Source organism: Otolemur garnettii, unplaced genomic scaffold (genome assembly GCF_000181295.1).
Source record: "Otolemur garnettii isolate 467f Iridium unplaced genomic scaffold, OtoGar3 scaffold00031, whole genome shotgun sequence".
Classification (NCBI taxonomy): Eukaryota; Metazoa; Chordata; class Mammalia; order Primates; family Galagidae; genus Otolemur; species Otolemur garnettii.
The window spans coordinates 14,032,146-14,049,795 of record NW_003852426.1 but is presented as its reverse complement, the minus strand read 5'-3'; the positions used below and the strand labels follow the sequence as shown (position 1 = coordinate 14,049,795).

The window sequence follows — 17,650 nt, the reverse complement described above, 5'->3', positions numbered from 1 at the left end:
AAAAAAAAAAAAAAAGAAATAAAAAATAAACAGTAGAGTAAAACTTCTAAAATGTGTATTGCCATTAATATAAAAAGTGTTTTTTTACCACACAATCCATTCTATTAATTCAAGTTAATCCAAGAACTCTTGCTATAGAAGTAAGTGGCCAACCAGACATACTAGAATGGACAAACAGTTCCCTCTGATAGCTTGTGACTGTAAGGCACAGAATATAAAACTTCTAATTATATTTAAAAGTATAGCTCTTTTAAGGGAGTTGTTAATACTAAGGTAAATGGGTTTTATTTTGATCTGCTGCATGTCTTTATCTTTTGTATAAGATTTTGTATGAAAAAGAAGGTCCATGACTTAAGTTGGGAAAGGTCATCCCCAACACTTTATGAGGAGATCCTTTTGAATTGTCACTGTTTGGGTACCTGTCCTGTCTGGAAAAACTCAAGCAAAAGGTGGAATACCCAGGTTTAGTCTGAAATTTTAGTACCTATTTCAGTTTTCCCTACTATGGGAGGGTAACAAGTCACCTATAAGAAAGCCCTTAGAGCCTCCAACTGGTAGAAGACATGGCCAGCTGCTTTGCAGTTGAAGCACATGTACTTGCACAAACCTCTGCTCCTAAACCACATCTTCTGTAGAATGTTGACTGGTTGAGACTTCTGACAGTGGAGCAACATGTTCCTAACTCGTATTTCTCTGTAGGATTACCTCAGCCTCTCTTGGAACTCAATGATGCGCCTGTCTACAAAACAGTCTTGGAAAGAATGCAGCATTTCTTCTCCACCCTCTATGAAAACTGGTAAGGAACCATTACTGCCTCTCTGTATTTCCTTTGTAGATATGTATTATATAGGAATGGCCATCTATTGAATTTTTGATCTAGAATTTAGTATACAGTTAAGGTAAGTCAGGAAGGTAAAACAGGAAAATAACAATAAGCAGCCTGGCTCGGTGCCCATAGTTCAGTGAGTAGAGTGCCGGCCACATACATACACTGAAGCTGGCAGGTTCAAGCCTGGCCAGGGTCTGCTAAACAGCAGTGACAACTGCAATCAAAAAATAGCCAGGCATTGTGGCAGGCACCTGTAGTCCCAGCTACTCGGGAGGCTGAGGCTAGAGAATCACTTAACCCCAAGAGTTTGAGATTACTGTAAGCTGTGACGCCACAGCACTCTACCGAGGGCAACATAATGAGACTGTCTCAAAAAAAAAAAAAAAATGAACAGCCTGCTTTCCTGCATTTGCTTTTATATAATTGTCTGTGAGCCTCACAATCCTACTCATGACTTGATGTTTCATGCCCAACTTGTCTGTTTCTAGTATATAAAATGATGAGGCCCATGTAGAAGATAAGTGGTAGAGATGTATTTGCTCAGATTCCTCAGTCCTTGCAGCATACTTCCCACGGGATTGTGGGAGGTGCTAGTCAGGATTTTGTCTTCAGGTCCTGGTTATGGGATGGGGAGGTAACTGACCTTCACACACAATATCCAGGGTTTTGACCTCACTAACCCAGTGCTCTGATCATCCAAATTAACGAGGTCCTCTATTGTAAGTCCACATTACATAATAATGAAAGCTACTATTTATCTTGCCTACCAACATCTCTCTTTACAAAGATGCTCTATCTGGGGCAGCGCCTGCAGCTCAGTGGGTGGGGCACCAGCCCCACATACCAAGGGTTGCAGGTTCAAACATGGCCCCGGCCAGACTGCAAAAAAAAAATGGCCAGGTATTGTGGCGGGCGCCTATAGTCCCAGCTACGTGGGAGGCTGAGGCGAGAGAATCACCTAAGCCCAGGAGTTGGAGGTTGCTGTGAGCTGTGTAATGCCACGGCACTCTACCAAGGGTGATAAAGTAAAACTGTCTCTACCAAAAAAAAAAAAAAAAGATGCTCTATGCTGTCAAGAAGTTTTGGGCCAGGCAATGTGGCTCACACCTGTCATCCTAGCACTTTTGGAAGCTGCAGTGGGAGGATACTTGAGGCCTGGAGTTCAAGCAAAGCCTAAGCAAAGCCAAGACCCCATCTCCAGAAAAAAAATAGAAAAATTAGCTGGGCATTGTGGCATGAGCCTATAGTCACAGCTACTGAGAAGGCGGAGGCAGGAGAATTGCTTAAGCCTAGGAGTTTGAGGTTGCAGAGCTATGATGACACAGTACCTGGGCAACAGAACAAGATCTTGTCTCAAAAAAAAAAAAGGGTAGGCGGGGGTAGAACCATTTTGTTTTCACTTTTTGTTGTTTTTGTTTTGAGAGAGTCTCCCTTTTTGCCCTTGGTAGAGTGCCGCGGTATCTTAACTCACAACAACCTCAAACTCTTGGGCTTAAGCGATTCTCTTGGCCTCAGCCTCCCAAGTAGCTGGGTCTACAGGCACCTGCCACAATGCCTGGCTATTTTTAGAGATGGGGTGGGGTCTTGCTCTTGCTGTTGCTCAGGCTGTTCTCGAATCTGTGAGCTCAGGCAATCCACCCACCTTGGCCTCCCAGAGTGCTAGGATTATAGGTGTGAGCCACCACACCTGGCTATTTTCACTTTTGGTAAAAAAATTAAGTCCACATCTTTAAAATTAAAGTTTTTTTAAGAGTAACTACAATTATTTTTCTAGCTGAAAAATCTTACTGTATACTAGAAATGAAATTCTTTGAGTAGTCAGGGCTGGCAATAGCAGATATTGGATGACGTTACCAAGTTTTTTTTTTTCCTTACAGTTTTCACATCCTAGGAAAGGCAGGCCCTTCCATGCAGCAAGACTTCTACACCGTGGAGGACCTTGCTACCCAGCTGCTCAGCTCAGCCTTCATCAACTTGAATAATATTCCTGATTACCGACTCAGACCCATGCTTCATATCCTTTCAAAAACCACTAAGTAGCTGACTGTGGTAGCATGTGCCTATAATTCCAGCTACTCACAAGGCTGAAGTAGAAGGATCACTTGAACCCAGGAGTTTGAGACCAGCCTGGGCTACATAGCAATATGCTATCTTCTTTTTTATTTTTATTTTAAGGTAGAATCCCCTGTGTTCCCTGGGTTAGGATGCAGTAGCCATCATCATAGCTCACTGCAATCTCAAACTTCTGGGCTCAAGCAATCTCCTATCTCAGCCCCTGTTGAGTAGCTTGGGACTACAAGCACACATTACTGTACCCAGCTAATTGTTCTATTTTTTGTGACGACATAGCCTTATTCTTGCCCCAAGTGATCTTTTCACCTTAGCCTCCCAAAGTGCTAGGGTTACAGTCATGAGCCACCATGCCTAGCCGAAAAATATTTTAATTAAAAATCCATTGATAACCCCAAAAGTCATAGAAACCAGAAGGAGGCAGAGCTGAAAGGAAGAAATGGGATTTTGTATCTAAATGCATGGTAATCTTATTAAACAGACAGGAAGATTACATGTTTTTTATTGTTATTTCAGTCTTCCTGTAGCAAGAAGGCTTTTAAGACCCCTCTGGACTGCCTGCATGTTTTTCTTGCTGCTTATTTCAGGCAGTCCAGAGGGATGTTAAAAGTTCTTTCTACTACTGTATATTTTTCCTTAGGGGTAAATGTTTATCTTCCTACTTAATGGAAATAGGAAAGATGAGGCTTTTACATAGTATGCCTTGGTCGTATTTTGTCAGGTACTCCCTTTTAGAGGAAGCCCTTTTAAACTTCATTCTCCTTCTGGCCCCCAGAATGCTGAAGAAGAGTTTAACACAAAGGTGTCCTCCTTCCTTTTTTTTGCCTCCCTACTTTTGAGGCAACCCAGTGAACATAAATATGCACCCTGGTGGAAACGACACTTGAACTAAAAATATAATGGAACTGGGTATCAGTGTGGCTTAGGATTTTAGGAAAAGAACTTGAAGATTTTTTCGTTATTAACACAGGATGTTTGTGGCCTCTTGCAAGTCATTTAGGGGTTGATCTGCTCAGGGGTGCAACCTGCCACTTGGCAGGTGAGGGGTATGTGCTTATGTGCTAAAACTACTTAACTTACTGCAGCACGAGTCTTTGTGAAGCCTCTGGTGCTCTTCTGTCCCCCAGAGCACCATGAAACTCTGCTATCTCCCATCCTTGGACCTCTTTTCACCTACCTCCACGTGGTAAGAGATAGGTCCACTTGGGATGGGGGGCATTTTTGAGCCTCATGAGTTAGGAGCTCCTGAAAGTGTTTTCTCCTAGCCCTGTCAAGTTGGCTGCTCCAAACCTCACATTCCAGCAGACTGTCTTTGCTGTACTGTATTTGAGCAGCAAAGAACTAAATTGATTTGATTGCCATGAAGCACCTTCAGATGCAGGTTCAGCTCCTAACCTGTTAGCTGAAGAAGGGTAGTCAGGGGAATGCTTCCCCTCAGTCTGTTTCCTTGACTCTGGAATTAAGCAGAGGGAGCAACTGGAATAAATGCATCTAGATACCCAGGGATTCTACAAATGAGCTTCTTTCTAAGCAAAGGTGTTTGATATGCTGTCCTTATCATGGGCATGGGATAAGTTATGGAAATCATATCTTTCTTTTTAACCTTTGGGTGTACTGAGGCTATCATATTGATACGTGGAATGATCCTTGTCTAATCATAAAATGGACCTTAGATATCACATGTTCCAGTCTTCTCTCCAACTTAAGTATTTATTTCCTTTGTGTTTTCCCAGAGGCTTTCTCAGAAATGGCAAGGCGTCAGCCAGACAAGTCTGCCGTGGTAAGTTATACCCATTCTCCTTGGTGGATGATCTGGTAGCATGGCTGGATAGGAGGAAAGAAGGGAGCAGGGATTCTGCTGGGCAGTGAGTTTTAGTCATTCTTAGCCTAGGGGGTAGATGGCTTGTCTGGATAGGCTGTGACCAATAGGCAGACTCTTGAGATTAAGCCTTCATAGGAGGTACCATTACTTTATCCCCTCAGGATTTTGTTTCTGTATACTCTATCCAACTGGATAGAGCCACTAGTAATAATATCCTTCACTGGGTCATTGCTTTCTACTCCCAACTTTTGCATGGAATATAAACCCAGAGGAGAAGTATGTTGGCACAGAGGGTCTGGTTAGGGTCACTGCTTTCCTTGTCTTTCCCTTTCCGTATTCCCAATGGAACTTGGTTCCCTGGTGTTCTGCAGTGGAGAAGATGAGACTGCAGATGAAAATCCTGAATCTCAAGAGATGCTGGAGGAACAGCTGGTGAGGATGTTAACCCGAGAAGTCATGGACCTGATGAGTAAGTGGCACCCAGGACCTGGGGTAGTGTAGAAGAATATTCATGGTAAAAGAGCTAGTCACTCAGCCAACCCTACAAAGACTAGATTGATGCAAAGATTCATGCTTATAGCAGTACTGGCAGATTGATAAGGAATAACTAGGCAGAAGCTAATCTTTCAGTCAACCTAAGGACATTTTATGAATTGTGAGCTAGATTGTACCAAGGACAGAACACAAAGAAATGGTCTAAAATAGCAGGAGGAATTTGGATTCATGTTAGGAATAACTTCCTGGTTTTGTCAAAAGAGGGAAAATTTTAAATTCATGGACATAGAAGTGGTTAATCATTTTCTCTGTTTTTGGAAATGTTAAAGGAAATGAATGTACTTGGTCATTTCATGTGTTTGAAGTCCAAAGTAGACCAGATCTGGCACCTCTCTAGTCACTCTCAGAGAAGTGTGTAATTTCCTTTAGCTAATAATACTTGAAGAAGGACCTAAATGCAGTCTGGTCAAGGTCATCAAAAATCCCTCTATTTCTATTAGTGGATTTTTGTGCCTTGGACAGTATACCATCCCCCCTCCTCACTCAGCCAGAGACAGTTAAGTGATTAGTCGGCCTGATGTGATAGAAAACGGTTGTTGTGGTAGTATATAAGCTTTCCTTCACCCAGTAACCCTGATTTCTTGCTTTAGCGGTTTGCTGTATTTCAAAGAGAGGTTCCGACCACAGTACTGCTCCCCCTGCAGATGGAGATGGTAAGTGAGCCTATTGTCTGACCCTTGGAGGTCTGCTCTTAGCCTCCTAAATATTATTCCTTCTGAACCTGGTCGGTTCCTATAGCAACTGTTTTCCCTAGTAGTGTAACCATGATATGTCTTCCATCTGACTATTATCTGTGCCGGCCCTCTTGCTCTTTTTCCCCCTCATACTCCTACCTAAGAGCCTTTGCACTTGCTGTTTCCTGTCTCAATTCTAGAATGATTCTTTCCCAACTATATACTTGTCCTCTTCCCTTGCTTCATTGAGGTCTCTGCTCAAATGTCACCTCCTATGAAAGGTCTTCCATGGTCAACGTAGCAAAAATAGCAACCCCAGCAACTCTCTATGTTCTTTCTCTGTTTTATTTTTCTTTGTAGAACTTACCACTTTCTGACATTCTGTTTCATTTATATATTCATTTATTACCTGTCTCCCTCATTAGAATGTAAGCTCCCATTAGGGAAAGGATTATTATCTCCAGTAACTAAATCAGCGCCTGTTACAGTAGATGTTCACTTACATGTTCAATGAGAGAGCCTCAGCATTGGCACCTTTTGAAGTTACTGCCCAGCACCTCCCTTGTATCCCACATACATAACTAACAGGCTTCTACATTCTTTTGTGAGAGGAATGTCCTACAACTACTCAGGTACCAGTTAGCCTAGGATATTTAACTTTGCTTTGATTTTTGGACTTCTGTCAAAACAGGATATTCTTTCTATTCTGAAAGGATAGAGCTTAACATTCCCACTCTCTACTTACAGATGAAGAGATGATGGCCACAGAGTCAACCCCCTCACCCACCCCAGAGCTTACAGATCTGGGCAAATGTCTGATGAAGCAGGAGGTAGGTGGAGTGGGCAGGTGATATCTTCTCTTCTTGCCTACCTGGAGAGCCAGCGTCTATTTTTCTCATTCTAGGATATCATCAGAAGAGTGTTTTGTTTTAGTGCTCCTTTATATAAGTTCCTGGTTTCTAAAGTCCCCAGGAAAAAAAACAAGGGGAAAGGAACAAGGCCATCGTGTGTCCCATACCAGTGTGGGCATAGGTTCTTAGAAAAGCACCCAGGCACACTGATGCAAATCCCTGGTGTTTAGCACTTCCCCTAAGCCTGAGCTAAGTGTTTACCACTTCCCCTAAGCCTAAGCTCTCTTCTACACATAGGTTTTCTATTACATATTATTGTCTTCTTTTTGACTTCCTGGTAAACAAAATTAGAAGTAAACTCACTTCTTTTCAGTAGAATTGTCAGAGCCAGGTGTGGTGGCTTATGCCTGTGATACTAGCACTCTGGGAGGCTGATGGATTGCATGAGCTCAAGAGTTTGAGAACACCCTGTTCTAGAGCAAGACCCCGTCTCTAAAAATAGCAGGGCGTTATGGCAGGTACCTCTAGTCCCAGCTCCTTGGGAGGCTGATGCAACAGGGTCACTTGAGCCCAGGAATTTGAGGTTGCTGTGAGCTATGATGCCATGGCATTCTACCAAGGGTGACAAAGTGAGACTGTCTCAAAAAAACGAATTGCATGTTTTCCCATAGTAATCCTTCCTCCTTTCCTATTCAGGATGTTTGTACAGCACTATTAATTACAGCGTTCAATTCCCTGGGCTGGAAGGATACTCTGTCCTGTCAGAGGACAACCACACAGCTCTGCTGGCCTCTCCTCAAACAAGTATGGTTACTCACCCCCTTCCCTTTCCCTCCATCCCCCATGGAAGGTTTGGGTCATAAAGATTAACTGAACCACTTAGAAGAATTTGGGTACTAGGGCCTTCAAAGAGGTCCCCCGTGTTCCTGAGCATAGTTGTCTCTCCTCAGGTGCTATCAGGGAAACTGCTCGCAGATGCTGTTACGTGGCTTTTCACCAGTGTGCTGAAAGGCTTACAGACACACGGGCAACATGACGGGTGCATGGCTGCCCTGGTCCACCTGGCCTTTCAGATATATGAGGCGCTGGTAAGCACACGCAGGATGGCTGCAGCTTTATTGTGCATCACCTGCTCCCAGTCTCTTAGGCCTTATCCTAAATGTAGGCATCTGGCCAATTTGCTAGTGGTACCTTTAAGAGATGGGTGGGATGTGGCAGGGAATGGGGAAGGTGAGGAGGGTGGCAGTGTCCAAACTTAAATCAAGTAAGTTTATCTTCACACTTAACAGCGCCCTAAGTACCTGGAAATAAGAGCTGTTATGGAGCAAATTCCTGAAATACAGAAAGACTCTCTGGACCAGTTTGACAGCAAGCTTTTGAACCCCACCCTGCAGAAAGTGGCTGACAAGCGCCGGAAGGACCAATTCAAACGCCTCATTGCTGGTTGCATTGGGGTAGGTCATGCATTTTTATTAGTACTCTCAACCTCTCCTAAGCCCGAGCAAACCAGAAACCAACTGAAGTTATGGAACATTATGGTAGAATGATCTTTAACCCACTAGTCAAGGTCTAGCATTAGTTAGTTCTTCGTCATTTCATTTGTTTTCTACAGAAACCCTTGGGAGAGCAGTTCCGAAAAGAAGTTCACATTAAGAATCTTCCTTCACTTTTCAAGAAGACAAAGCCAATGCTGGAGACAGAGGTGCTGGACAACGAGGGGGCTGGCCTGACCACCATCTTTGAACCATGAATCAAGCTTTTGGGCATCCTTCCTCAGCCTTTATTGTCATCTCTTCTTCCCCTTCATAGCTAATCTCTAGGCCCTACTCACACTGCCACCTCACTTTCCACCATTATCAGCCTGGAGAAATCCAGGTCTGGAGCTGGAGAGAGTGGGCCCTGTGCAGGACCAGAAGTAATTATACTGCGTTTCAAGAGAGGGAGTTAGGGTTTACACCAGTGGTTCTCAACCTGTGGGTCGCGACCCCTTTGTAACAATGAAAATACATCTTGCATATCAGATACTACATTACGATTCGTAACAGTAGCAAAATTACAGTTATGAAGTAGCAACGAAAATAATTTTATGGTTGAGGGTCATCACAACATGAGGAACTTTATTAAAGGGTTGCGGCATTAGGAGGCATTAGAAAGGTTGAGAACCACTTGGAGTTTTGGCTTTTCCACAAAAAGCTAGAGCAGAGCTCCCCAAGCCTTCCCAACTCCAAGCAGCCAAACACCTGTGCAGAATGGTAACCAGGGGTGCTATACCCAACACTGTAACTAGCCAGGTTTGTGGCAAGGTCTCAGCCCTCAATTATTTGTGCCAGACTTAACACTGCAAGTCTCTCTGAGCCCCCTTGCTGGTGAGCTGAAAGGAACCATCCCCACTCCTCAGGGGCATGTCTGGGTTGGGTGCTAAGTGCTAAAGTGAATTTGACCAATTCCCTCAACTTGTTTTGGGCAAGAATCTGATCACCTGATGGGATCCATGGTATAGGCTACACTACTTAAACTCTGGGCACAGTTATCAAGTATAGTACCTCCAGGGACAAGGGCTGGGCAGTCTTTAATGGTGATGTCCCCTTAGAGTTCTCACATCTTTCCATGAATGACCCTTCAATCTGGTTTCCCCCACCTCAGGGCCCACTCAGGCACGAGAGCCACAGTACCCTATCTTATGTCATGTGACACCAATCCAAGGATAATCTAGACTAGCTAGGCTACATCTGTGACAAGTAGCTAGCAAAGCCACTGATCTATTCCTAGGACTACCTGAGTCCAGGTGCCTTCTAAGATCTCATGGTCCCTGGTTACTTTTCTCAAGGGCCATTTCCAAAAGAAAAAATATATATGCCTTCCCATTACTGTCTGTACTTTGAGTCTATCCTAGAGGTCACTGGAAGGCCCTGTAAGCATAAGACATGTATATGGCACCTATCCCTGAGATTATTACTGGTAGCCATAAAACAGGATTAGTCCATATAGAAACCATAGAGTATATGTCCATGTACTCTGCACAGACAAGCTCATCATCCCTCTGATCTACTGATAAGAGGGTTTCAATGAGAGCCAGAATGGACTGAAGCTACATTGACCTGGTGCCAGGCCACAGGCAGGGTAAGGCTAGAAAGCAGCAAAGCTGGGGAAGCAGAACTTAGGTGTCTCATATTGTAGCTCTGCTACCGGACTTGTCCCTGTTCCCTCTTCCTGTGCGGTGCTTTGGGTTTCTGTAGATTATGAAAGTGACCTCGAGAGTGTTTCCCTCCAAACCTGATAGCTGCCTACTCCTGTTTGGGGCGGTGGAGGGTGTAGTTATATTTATTGTGTTGTAATATTTTTAACATCCTGTGACTTCATGCTAGAAATTTTCTATTGTTTATAGAACCTTTTTGTAGAAACATTAACTCTGAAGCACATCTGCATGACAGTAAAAATCTCAATTTCATATACAAAGGGCCCCATCTGCCTTTTTCTTTGCTTTTTTTTTTTGGAGAGACAAGAGTCTCATTTTGTCACCCTTAGTAGAGTGCCATGGCATCACACAGCTCACAGCAACCTCCAATTCCTGGTCTTAGGCGATTCTCTTGCCTCAGCCTTCTGAGTAGCTGGGACTACAGGTGCCTGCTGCAACACCCAGCTATTTTTTTGTTGTAGTTTGGCCAAGGCCAGGTTCGAACCCACTACCCTTGGTATATGGGGCCAGTGCCCTACCCATCTGCCTTTTTCAAATCAGTCTTCACAGCAGAGATATTCCAGCGTTATTTCCTCATAAGCATCCAAAGGGGAGTAGACAGGGACACCTCACTGTCAAGCTCGGTGAAATAGTATGCCAGTTAGAGGGTTTCTATTCCTGACTGCCTAGACTAGGCATCCCATAACATTCTCAGTGTCTTGCATGTGTGGCTCCTGGGCCTAATTTCCACAGACCATCCAAAGGGAACTGCTGCTATTCTTTGACAAAGTGGCACATTTACTCTGGCTCCTTGAATGTTTTTCTAGGGTTTTGCTGTGTCCCCCAGAAACCACTTCAATTTGGCATTTCTCAGGATACTTTTCCAAAGGGCTTAGTCCTAACCTGCAGTGACCCAGTAGGGTTTGGTTTTTTGGAGACAGGGGTATTCCTCTGTCACCTGCCTGCCTGGGCTAGAATACTGGTGTTATCACTGCTCACTGCCAACCTCTAACTCCTAGGTTCAAGTGACCCTCCTGCCTCAGCCTCCTTAGTAGCTGGGACTACACGCAAGCACAACCATGCCCAGCTAATTTTTCTGTTTGTAGAGCTCAGGCTGGTCTCAAGCGATCCTCCCAAAGTGGTAGGATTGCCTGGCCTGGGCCCAGTGTTCTTAACTGCCAAATGCCAAACCCATTCTGAGATGAAGCCCAAGTAGCCTCTGAAAAAAATGTGTTTGACATAAATTTATTTACATCAAAGGCCTTACAAAGGCGTAAGTGTCATTCTGGGGCACATTTAACAAAATGTACTGATTAAAAATAAACTTGGAACTGTCCCAGGAAACTAGGGATCTCTAGTCATACTGGGCTTTCTATAGCAGTCCTATAGGGCAGATCAGAACACAAAGCTTCAGCATGCCTCAGGAGCATCCAAGCCCAGCCATCCACATTGATTCCAATGGAAACTTCAGTCCATCTGAACTGCTTCAAGTTCATCCAAGAATCGTTGGCACTTCCCCATGAGTATTTTGATGGCTTCGCTTACCAGCACATCCGGTGGCAACACACCCGTTGACTCAACAGAGACTGGGAATCAAAAAGATAGTTTTAGCTTAGGTAGAGCTTACATTCAAAAAGCTGTTGGGGGTAGAGCCTATGGCTCAGTGAGCAGGGCATCAGGCTCCTATACCAAGGGTGGTGGGTTCAAACCCGGCCCTGGCCAAACTGCAACAAGACTATAGATGGTGGGCATCTATAGTCACAGCTATTTGGGAGGCTGAGGCAAGAGAATCACCTAAGCCCAAGAGCTGGAGGTTGCTGTGAGCTGTGACACCACCGCACTCTACCAAGGGTGTCAAAGTGAGACTCTGTTTCTTTAATTAAAAAAAAAAAAAAAAGTTCCTGTTGGCTCAGGGCCATAGCCAAGTGGTCACAGCTCCAGCCACATACACTGAGGCCGGTGGGTTGGAACCCAGCCCGGGCCAGCTAAACAAAGACAACTGCAACAAAAAAACAGCTGGATGTTTTGGCAGGCACCTATAGTCCCAGCTACTTGGGAGGCTGAGGCAAAAGAATCACCTAAGCCCAAGAGCTGGAGGTTGCTGTGAGTTGTGACACCACAGCACTCTACTGAGGCCAATAAAATAAGACTTTGTATAAAAAAAAAAAAAACTTACAGATTATCCCTATATTCCATATCTATACTCTACGTGCACCTACCCCAACCACCACCACTTTGCCACTTTATACTCACAGATATAATGGTCCCGAACCCGGGCAAGCTGTACAATCTTTTTTAGCTTCTCGTGCCGGAAAATTTCCCTGCTGAAGGTGTCTAGCCGGGGATTGACAACTCTAGCCACCTTTTTGCCTAATAGAAACAAATTGTTATAGTGTTTTTTGGAGTCCACAGAGTTTTTATATTCCTCTCTGCCACCTTCAAAGAAAATGTTACTTTAGACCTGACCCAAAGAACATCCTAAATATCATACCTTGGATTTCCTGCACCTCAATAACACCAGGTGAGAAGCACTGGCTTAACTCCTCAGCTGCTTCCCCTTCCACAGGCTTAAGCAGGGTGATGTCTGGCAGGAGCCTGTAACTGGCTGTTGCCACTGGTGAAAATTTGGCATGATCTTTGCCTGGAGGGAAAAGGGCTATCTCGCCATTTGACAGCAAAAACACAAAACTCATGGCTTTCTGCCTTTCAACTGAGTTCTTTAGTCATACCCCACTGCAAGCTAACTACCTCCCTGCCCAGGGCAGGCCCACAGAGCTCTCACCAATCCCCTTGACACAGTGCATAAGCAGGTCAATCTCCTGGCCAGGCCGCAGCTGAGCAATGAGGATATCATCATGCACTGGTCGGATAGTGCCCTCTGGGAAAAGGTCAGCCTGGTTCCCCAGAGGGACCCACATCATGTGTCTGGTATACACTGGAGGAAAAATATGTCAAAGACCTCCATTTATCCATTTATAACACTAACAACCACCAGTGGATTGACCCTCTTCATCCTACTCACCTTTGTGGTTCACATAGAGTTCATTGGGATCTGAGGAGTCTTTAGCAGCATGGGGGTTCCTAGTACACCTGACTTGCAAACGAAACTGCAGAGTATCTATTTCTGTGCCTTCTTCATCTCCTGCACAAATAAAGGGTCCTCTTAAAACTAGCAAACATTTTGCCTGCCAGACACTATGCTGAATGCTTTACATATGTATTTCTCATTTAATCCTCTTGACAAACTAGGGAAGGCAAGGATGTATGTTCTCACAGATAAAAACACTGATATACCAAAAGATGAGTAACTTGCCTAAGGACATATAGTCAATTCAGGATTTGAACCCAAGCTGTCCACTTCCCTCAAAATTTCATTTTCTCAGACCCTCACCTTGGTTCCGATACTCAAACAGACGGGGATCAGCATGAATGGGAATAAGTCCCAAGCGATGAGCCAGGATTTCATCCTGGACAATGGATGTGTTGTTGTATACCAGGACCTTTTCCACAGCCATAGTTGGTACCTGCCGAAGGATAGAGAATCACTTGTCAGACTGGGAGCAGTGGCTCACATCTGTAATCTTAGCACTCTGGGAGGCCGAGGTGGGTGGATGGGCTGAGCTCACTAATTTGAATCCATCTCTAAAAAAATAGCTGGGCGTTGTGGCAGGCACCTATAGTCCTAGCACTTGGGAGGGTGAGGCAAGAAGATTGCTTGAACCCAAGAGTTTGAGTTTGCTGTGAGCTATGATACCATGGCATTCTACTGAAGGTGACAAAGTAAGACTCTTGTCTCTAAAAAAATAAAATAAAAAGAACCACCCATCTGCAAAACTTCAATAGACTCCCCACTTAATCACCAGCCTCCTGAGATAAGGCAATATCTCTTCCTAGAATGCTTAATGAAGTTTACAAAAGAATGAGGTGAAATGATCAGCAAAATTCCAGGAAAAATAAGGGAGAGGGATAGCTTGGGACACTTAATTCTACAAGTGAGGTAATGGTAACAGTTTCCCACACAACTCCAGCCTGGCCACAATGCCTGCCAATACCTCAGCTAATAGGATCCGTCGGAAAGCATTGGCAATGGCTGCATCAATTCCCACCATGTCAAACTCCAATGTGTTTTCATCCATGTGTACCACATCCACACGAAAATTCTAGAGGGACAAGAAAAACATGCAGTAAATAAAGCCTCGTCTCTGCGACCAAAAGCTGTCTAAACCTCTCCACCAATCATTTCCCTCAACTATTATTATAATCTCATCCAAAAACCTCCTTTTGCCCAGATGTCTGTTCCCCCACAATCCTTAAGATTGTTAAAAAATTGTTTTTGTCTTCCATTTATTAAAACCCTATGCAATGTGGCTTCCAACCAACCGCCCACAGAAGCTTTTCTCTGAAGAACAGAAACTTCCATATTGCTTAGTCCAGTTGACAATACTCAGTCCTGGATGTGAGGGCGATCTGGCTATGACATCTGTCACCCCATTGATCGCCAGGGTTGACAATACTCAGTCCCTATCTTACTGGACTTCTCTGTTACACTTGGCATGGTTGATAAAAATTCCTCCTTTTTCAAGCTATTCCCTTGGTTTCTGAAAAATAATCTTCTCTGGTGATTCCTCAACATCTTCTACCCACCCCTAATTGTTATTATTTGCCAGCTTCTTGTCTCTCTCCCAGGTAACTTCAATCACACCCCTGGTTTTAGCAACTACCTGTACTGACAATTTCCAAAATTTTATCTCACTTCTGATCTCATTTCAAACATATAGCCTACTAGCCTGCTAGATCTCTCCACATGCACAAAACTGAATACATCATTATTCCTTTTCTCCAGACCCATTTCTCCTTATCACTGAATAACATCCATCAAAGCAGTTCCCTAAGCTAGAAGAACATTTTACACTCTCCCCCAGAGCCCTTATCAAAACTATCACAATTTACCTTCTATCCTTCCTTCTGTTCTATTTCCACCATTATTGTCTTAAAGCCTTCAACCTCAATCTAACAGATTTGCTTGTCCGGTATGATCCTTCTCAAATTTCATTCTCTCAAAACTATCAAGGTTTAAAATCTGATGGTATTTGCTTAAGAACTGTTCAAAAACCATGACCTATAGTGCCCAAGACCAACTCCAATCATGCCTACCGCTAGTGTCGGCCAACTTATTAACATGTTTGCAGTCAGAGAACGCTTCACACAACTCTTTATAGTTGAGCTCCTCACCATTCACTGTTCTCAACTTTTACTCGTTCAAGATTCAATTTGGATGTCACCTCCTCATGAAACATTACACACACAAGCCTCTGGAAACAGTCTAACTTGGCCTGGACACCGATCCCCTAGCGCTGTATAAAGCTCAATGAGCTTTATACAACAGAGGCCCCAAGCGCTGATTCTGAAGCCCAAGCTGCTCAGATCACATGGTTTGGCCTCACCCGCCACCTCTTGCCCTACCCACCTTCTCGAAGCGGTCCTGGTCCCAGGCATCATCATAACCGGAATAGTTTCCAGGAAAGTCTGTGGTATGAACCTAGAATAGAGAGACGAGTCTGTCTACAAAGAGGCAGCGAGCCCAAAACAATCCCCTTTCAGTTCCCAACCCATCCCTGTTCTGCTTTCACTGCTCCTCTTGAGCTCAACGCCACAAGTCTTACATTGCGAACTCCGAACTCCCCTAGAACCACGCGGTTCCGCATCTCCTCCACAGCCTGAACTGCCGCCATTTTCAACTCGTCCACGGGACCAGGGCCTCAAACTGGCGCGTGCGTTCTAGTAGCGCTCCTCCATCTCCACGGCAACCCACAGCCTCTTGTTATCATAAATATCGCGAGAATTTGCCCCGCCTCTGTCACGTCCCCAGCTTCCGGAAGTCAGTTTTAGCCAAACATCCGGGTTTCTCTTTTTTTATGTTCCGGCTGGTGCCACCTCTTTCTTCACTTGGGACATCTCCCTGCCTGTGGCCCGTATCCTATCCACTTTGCGCGAGAGGCTAGCGTGGGCTTCAGCGACGGGAGCCCTCGAGGGACATGGCAACTACGGCTGCGCCGACCGGCGGCGCCCGAAACGGGGCTGGCCCGGAATGGGGAGGGTTCGAAGAAAACATCCAGGTAATAGCCCCAGATATGCGGCTGCCAGCAACCCTAGGGTTGGCAGCCGTCTTGAAGTGTCGTCGGGATTCTCCCTTGGGGCCTGGAAGTCTGCTTCATTTGCAACACTCTTTTACTCTTTTGGGTCTTGTTGTTCATGAAAGTCAGTAGGATTAGTGCTGACCTGAAAGGTCCAGACTACCTCAGCCTGAGAGTCTGGGTTTCTGCGCCCTCCTGGGGCATTAGAAAGTGCTCTAGCTTTCGGAACAAGTTAGGAGGTTGGTCAGGGGCACGCATGGTGAGACTGGGACTGGGAGAAATTGACTGGCACTTGCTAAATGTATGCTGTGCAAGTAGTCTTGTTTGGGGGTTGGGTGAGAGAGGAAAAGTGCACTTTGGCAACCTTTTGAGGCATGAATAAGGAAGGTAGAAGAAAGACATGAATGGAAGATGAGTAGGTTAGAAGACAAAACCAAAGCTAGCAATCAAGGGTTCTGGAGGGAAAAATGGATGGTAACAGAGAGGCATGATTTTTAGTGATTCTAAGCCATATCCTCAGCAGTGGAAGAACATAGGTGAGAGGACTTCTTTATAGTTGAGCAGAGGAGGACTTAACAGATGGAACATAAAGATCCTGGGCTCTAAGAGTTATTGTCTTCACAGGGTGGGGGCTCAGCTGTGATTGACATGGAGAACATGGATGATACCTCTGGCTCCAGCTTTGAGGATATGGGTGAGCTGCATCAGCGCCTGCGGGAGGAAGAAGTAGATGCTGATGCAGCTGCTGCTGAAGAAGAAGATGGGGAGTTCCTGGGCATGAAGGGCTTTAAGGGGCAGCTCAGCCGGCAGGTGGCTGATCAGGTAAGCAAGATTGAATCCCCAACAGGTGGAAAAGTTTATCTAGGCATGTCCCATGTTGGTGATGATGTTTGCTCCGGGTCATCTAGTTAGAACCATGTAGAAATGGAACAGAAAATAGGCAACAAGGTCTAGGGCCACAAATCTTGTGATACCCATCCCCATCTTCCTTACTTCAGATGTGGCAGGCAGGAAAAAGACAAGCTTCCAGGGCCTTCAGCTTGTACGCCAACATCGACATCCTGAGACCCTACTTTGATGTGGAGCCTGCCCAGGTGCGAAGCAGGTGAGGATCCTTCTCCTGAAGAAGCTTCCCTCCTAATACCTAGACCTTCACCCAAACTACAACCAGATTTCAAGCTTTGGGCCTGGTGGACTCTCCCTCTTCGTGACTCTGTCACCCCTCATCACCCCACTTGTCAATGTGATAACACATCACTTTCTTCCTCTTTTCCCTAAAACTTAGCTCAAATGTCACATCCTTTATTCCATATTTCTTCAACCCTATTCTGTTTGTTCTTTCCTGGTGCTTCTATAGAACTCTGCATTTTCCTCTAATAGCACCTCAGCAGTTCTATACTTTCTTATTCCTGAATCTGTCCTCCTAGCAACCAACAACTCCCCAAAAGCAGGTTCTCTCTCTCTCTTTTTTTTTTTTTTTTTGAGACAGAGTCTCACTTTGTTGACACTGGTAGAGTGCCATGGCATCATACCTCACAGC

The 17,650-nt window shown here is 44.8% G+C and overlaps 3 protein-coding genes across 3 annotated transcripts in view; 2 read left to right on the top strand and 1 right to left on the bottom strand.

Annotated features, from left to right (window-relative positions):
- The window catches only part of XPO5 (exportin 5), a 54,073-nt gene extending 45,501 nt beyond the window's left edge, over positions 1–8,572 (top strand). Inside the window, exons 22-32 of the mRNA XM_003789220.3 lie at positions 700–796; positions 2,707–2,843; positions 3,988–4,085; positions 4,633–4,679; positions 5,093–5,190; positions 5,867–5,929; positions 6,698–6,780; positions 7,498–7,605; positions 7,752–7,889; positions 8,091–8,255; positions 8,414–8,572. Of these exons, the coding sequence (XP_003789268.1) occupies positions 700–796; positions 2,707–2,843; positions 3,988–4,085; positions 4,633–4,679; positions 5,093–5,190; positions 5,867–5,929; positions 6,698–6,780; positions 7,498–7,605; positions 7,752–7,889; positions 8,091–8,255; positions 8,414–8,551 (1,172 nt within the window). The 3' untranslated portion in view covers positions 8,552–8,572. The remainder of the gene's footprint in view (positions 1–699; positions 797–2,706; positions 2,844–3,987; positions 4,086–4,632; positions 4,680–5,092; positions 5,191–5,866; positions 5,930–6,697; positions 6,781–7,497; positions 7,606–7,751; positions 7,890–8,090; positions 8,256–8,413) is intronic.
- Positions 8,573–11,092: 2,520 nt separating this feature from the next.
- POLR1C (RNA polymerase I subunit C) lies at positions 11,093–15,791 on the bottom strand. Its single transcript, XM_003789219.3, has 9 exons — positions 15,640–15,791; positions 15,444–15,515; positions 14,029–14,136; positions 13,368–13,500; positions 12,999–13,118; positions 12,759–12,911; positions 12,468–12,617; positions 12,230–12,346; positions 11,093–11,562 (listed from the first exon to the last, which is right to left on the bottom strand). The coding sequence occupies exons 1-9, from the start codon at positions 15,706–15,708 to the stop codon at positions 11,444–11,446; spliced, it is 1,041 nt and encodes a 346-aa protein (XP_003789267.1). The 5' UTR covers positions 15,709–15,791; the 3' UTR covers positions 11,093–11,443.
- Positions 15,792–15,822: 31 nt separating this feature from the next.
- The window catches only part of YIPF3 (Yip1 domain family member 3), a 6,081-nt gene continuing 4,253 nt past the window's right edge, over positions 15,823–17,650 (top strand). The window contains exons 1-3 of the mRNA XM_003789217.2: positions 15,823–16,092; positions 16,735–16,932; positions 17,109–17,215. Of these exons, the coding sequence (XP_003789265.1) occupies positions 16,012–16,092; positions 16,735–16,932; positions 17,109–17,215 (386 nt within the window). The 5' untranslated portion in view covers positions 15,823–16,011. The remainder of the gene's footprint in view (positions 16,093–16,734; positions 16,933–17,108; positions 17,216–17,650) is intronic.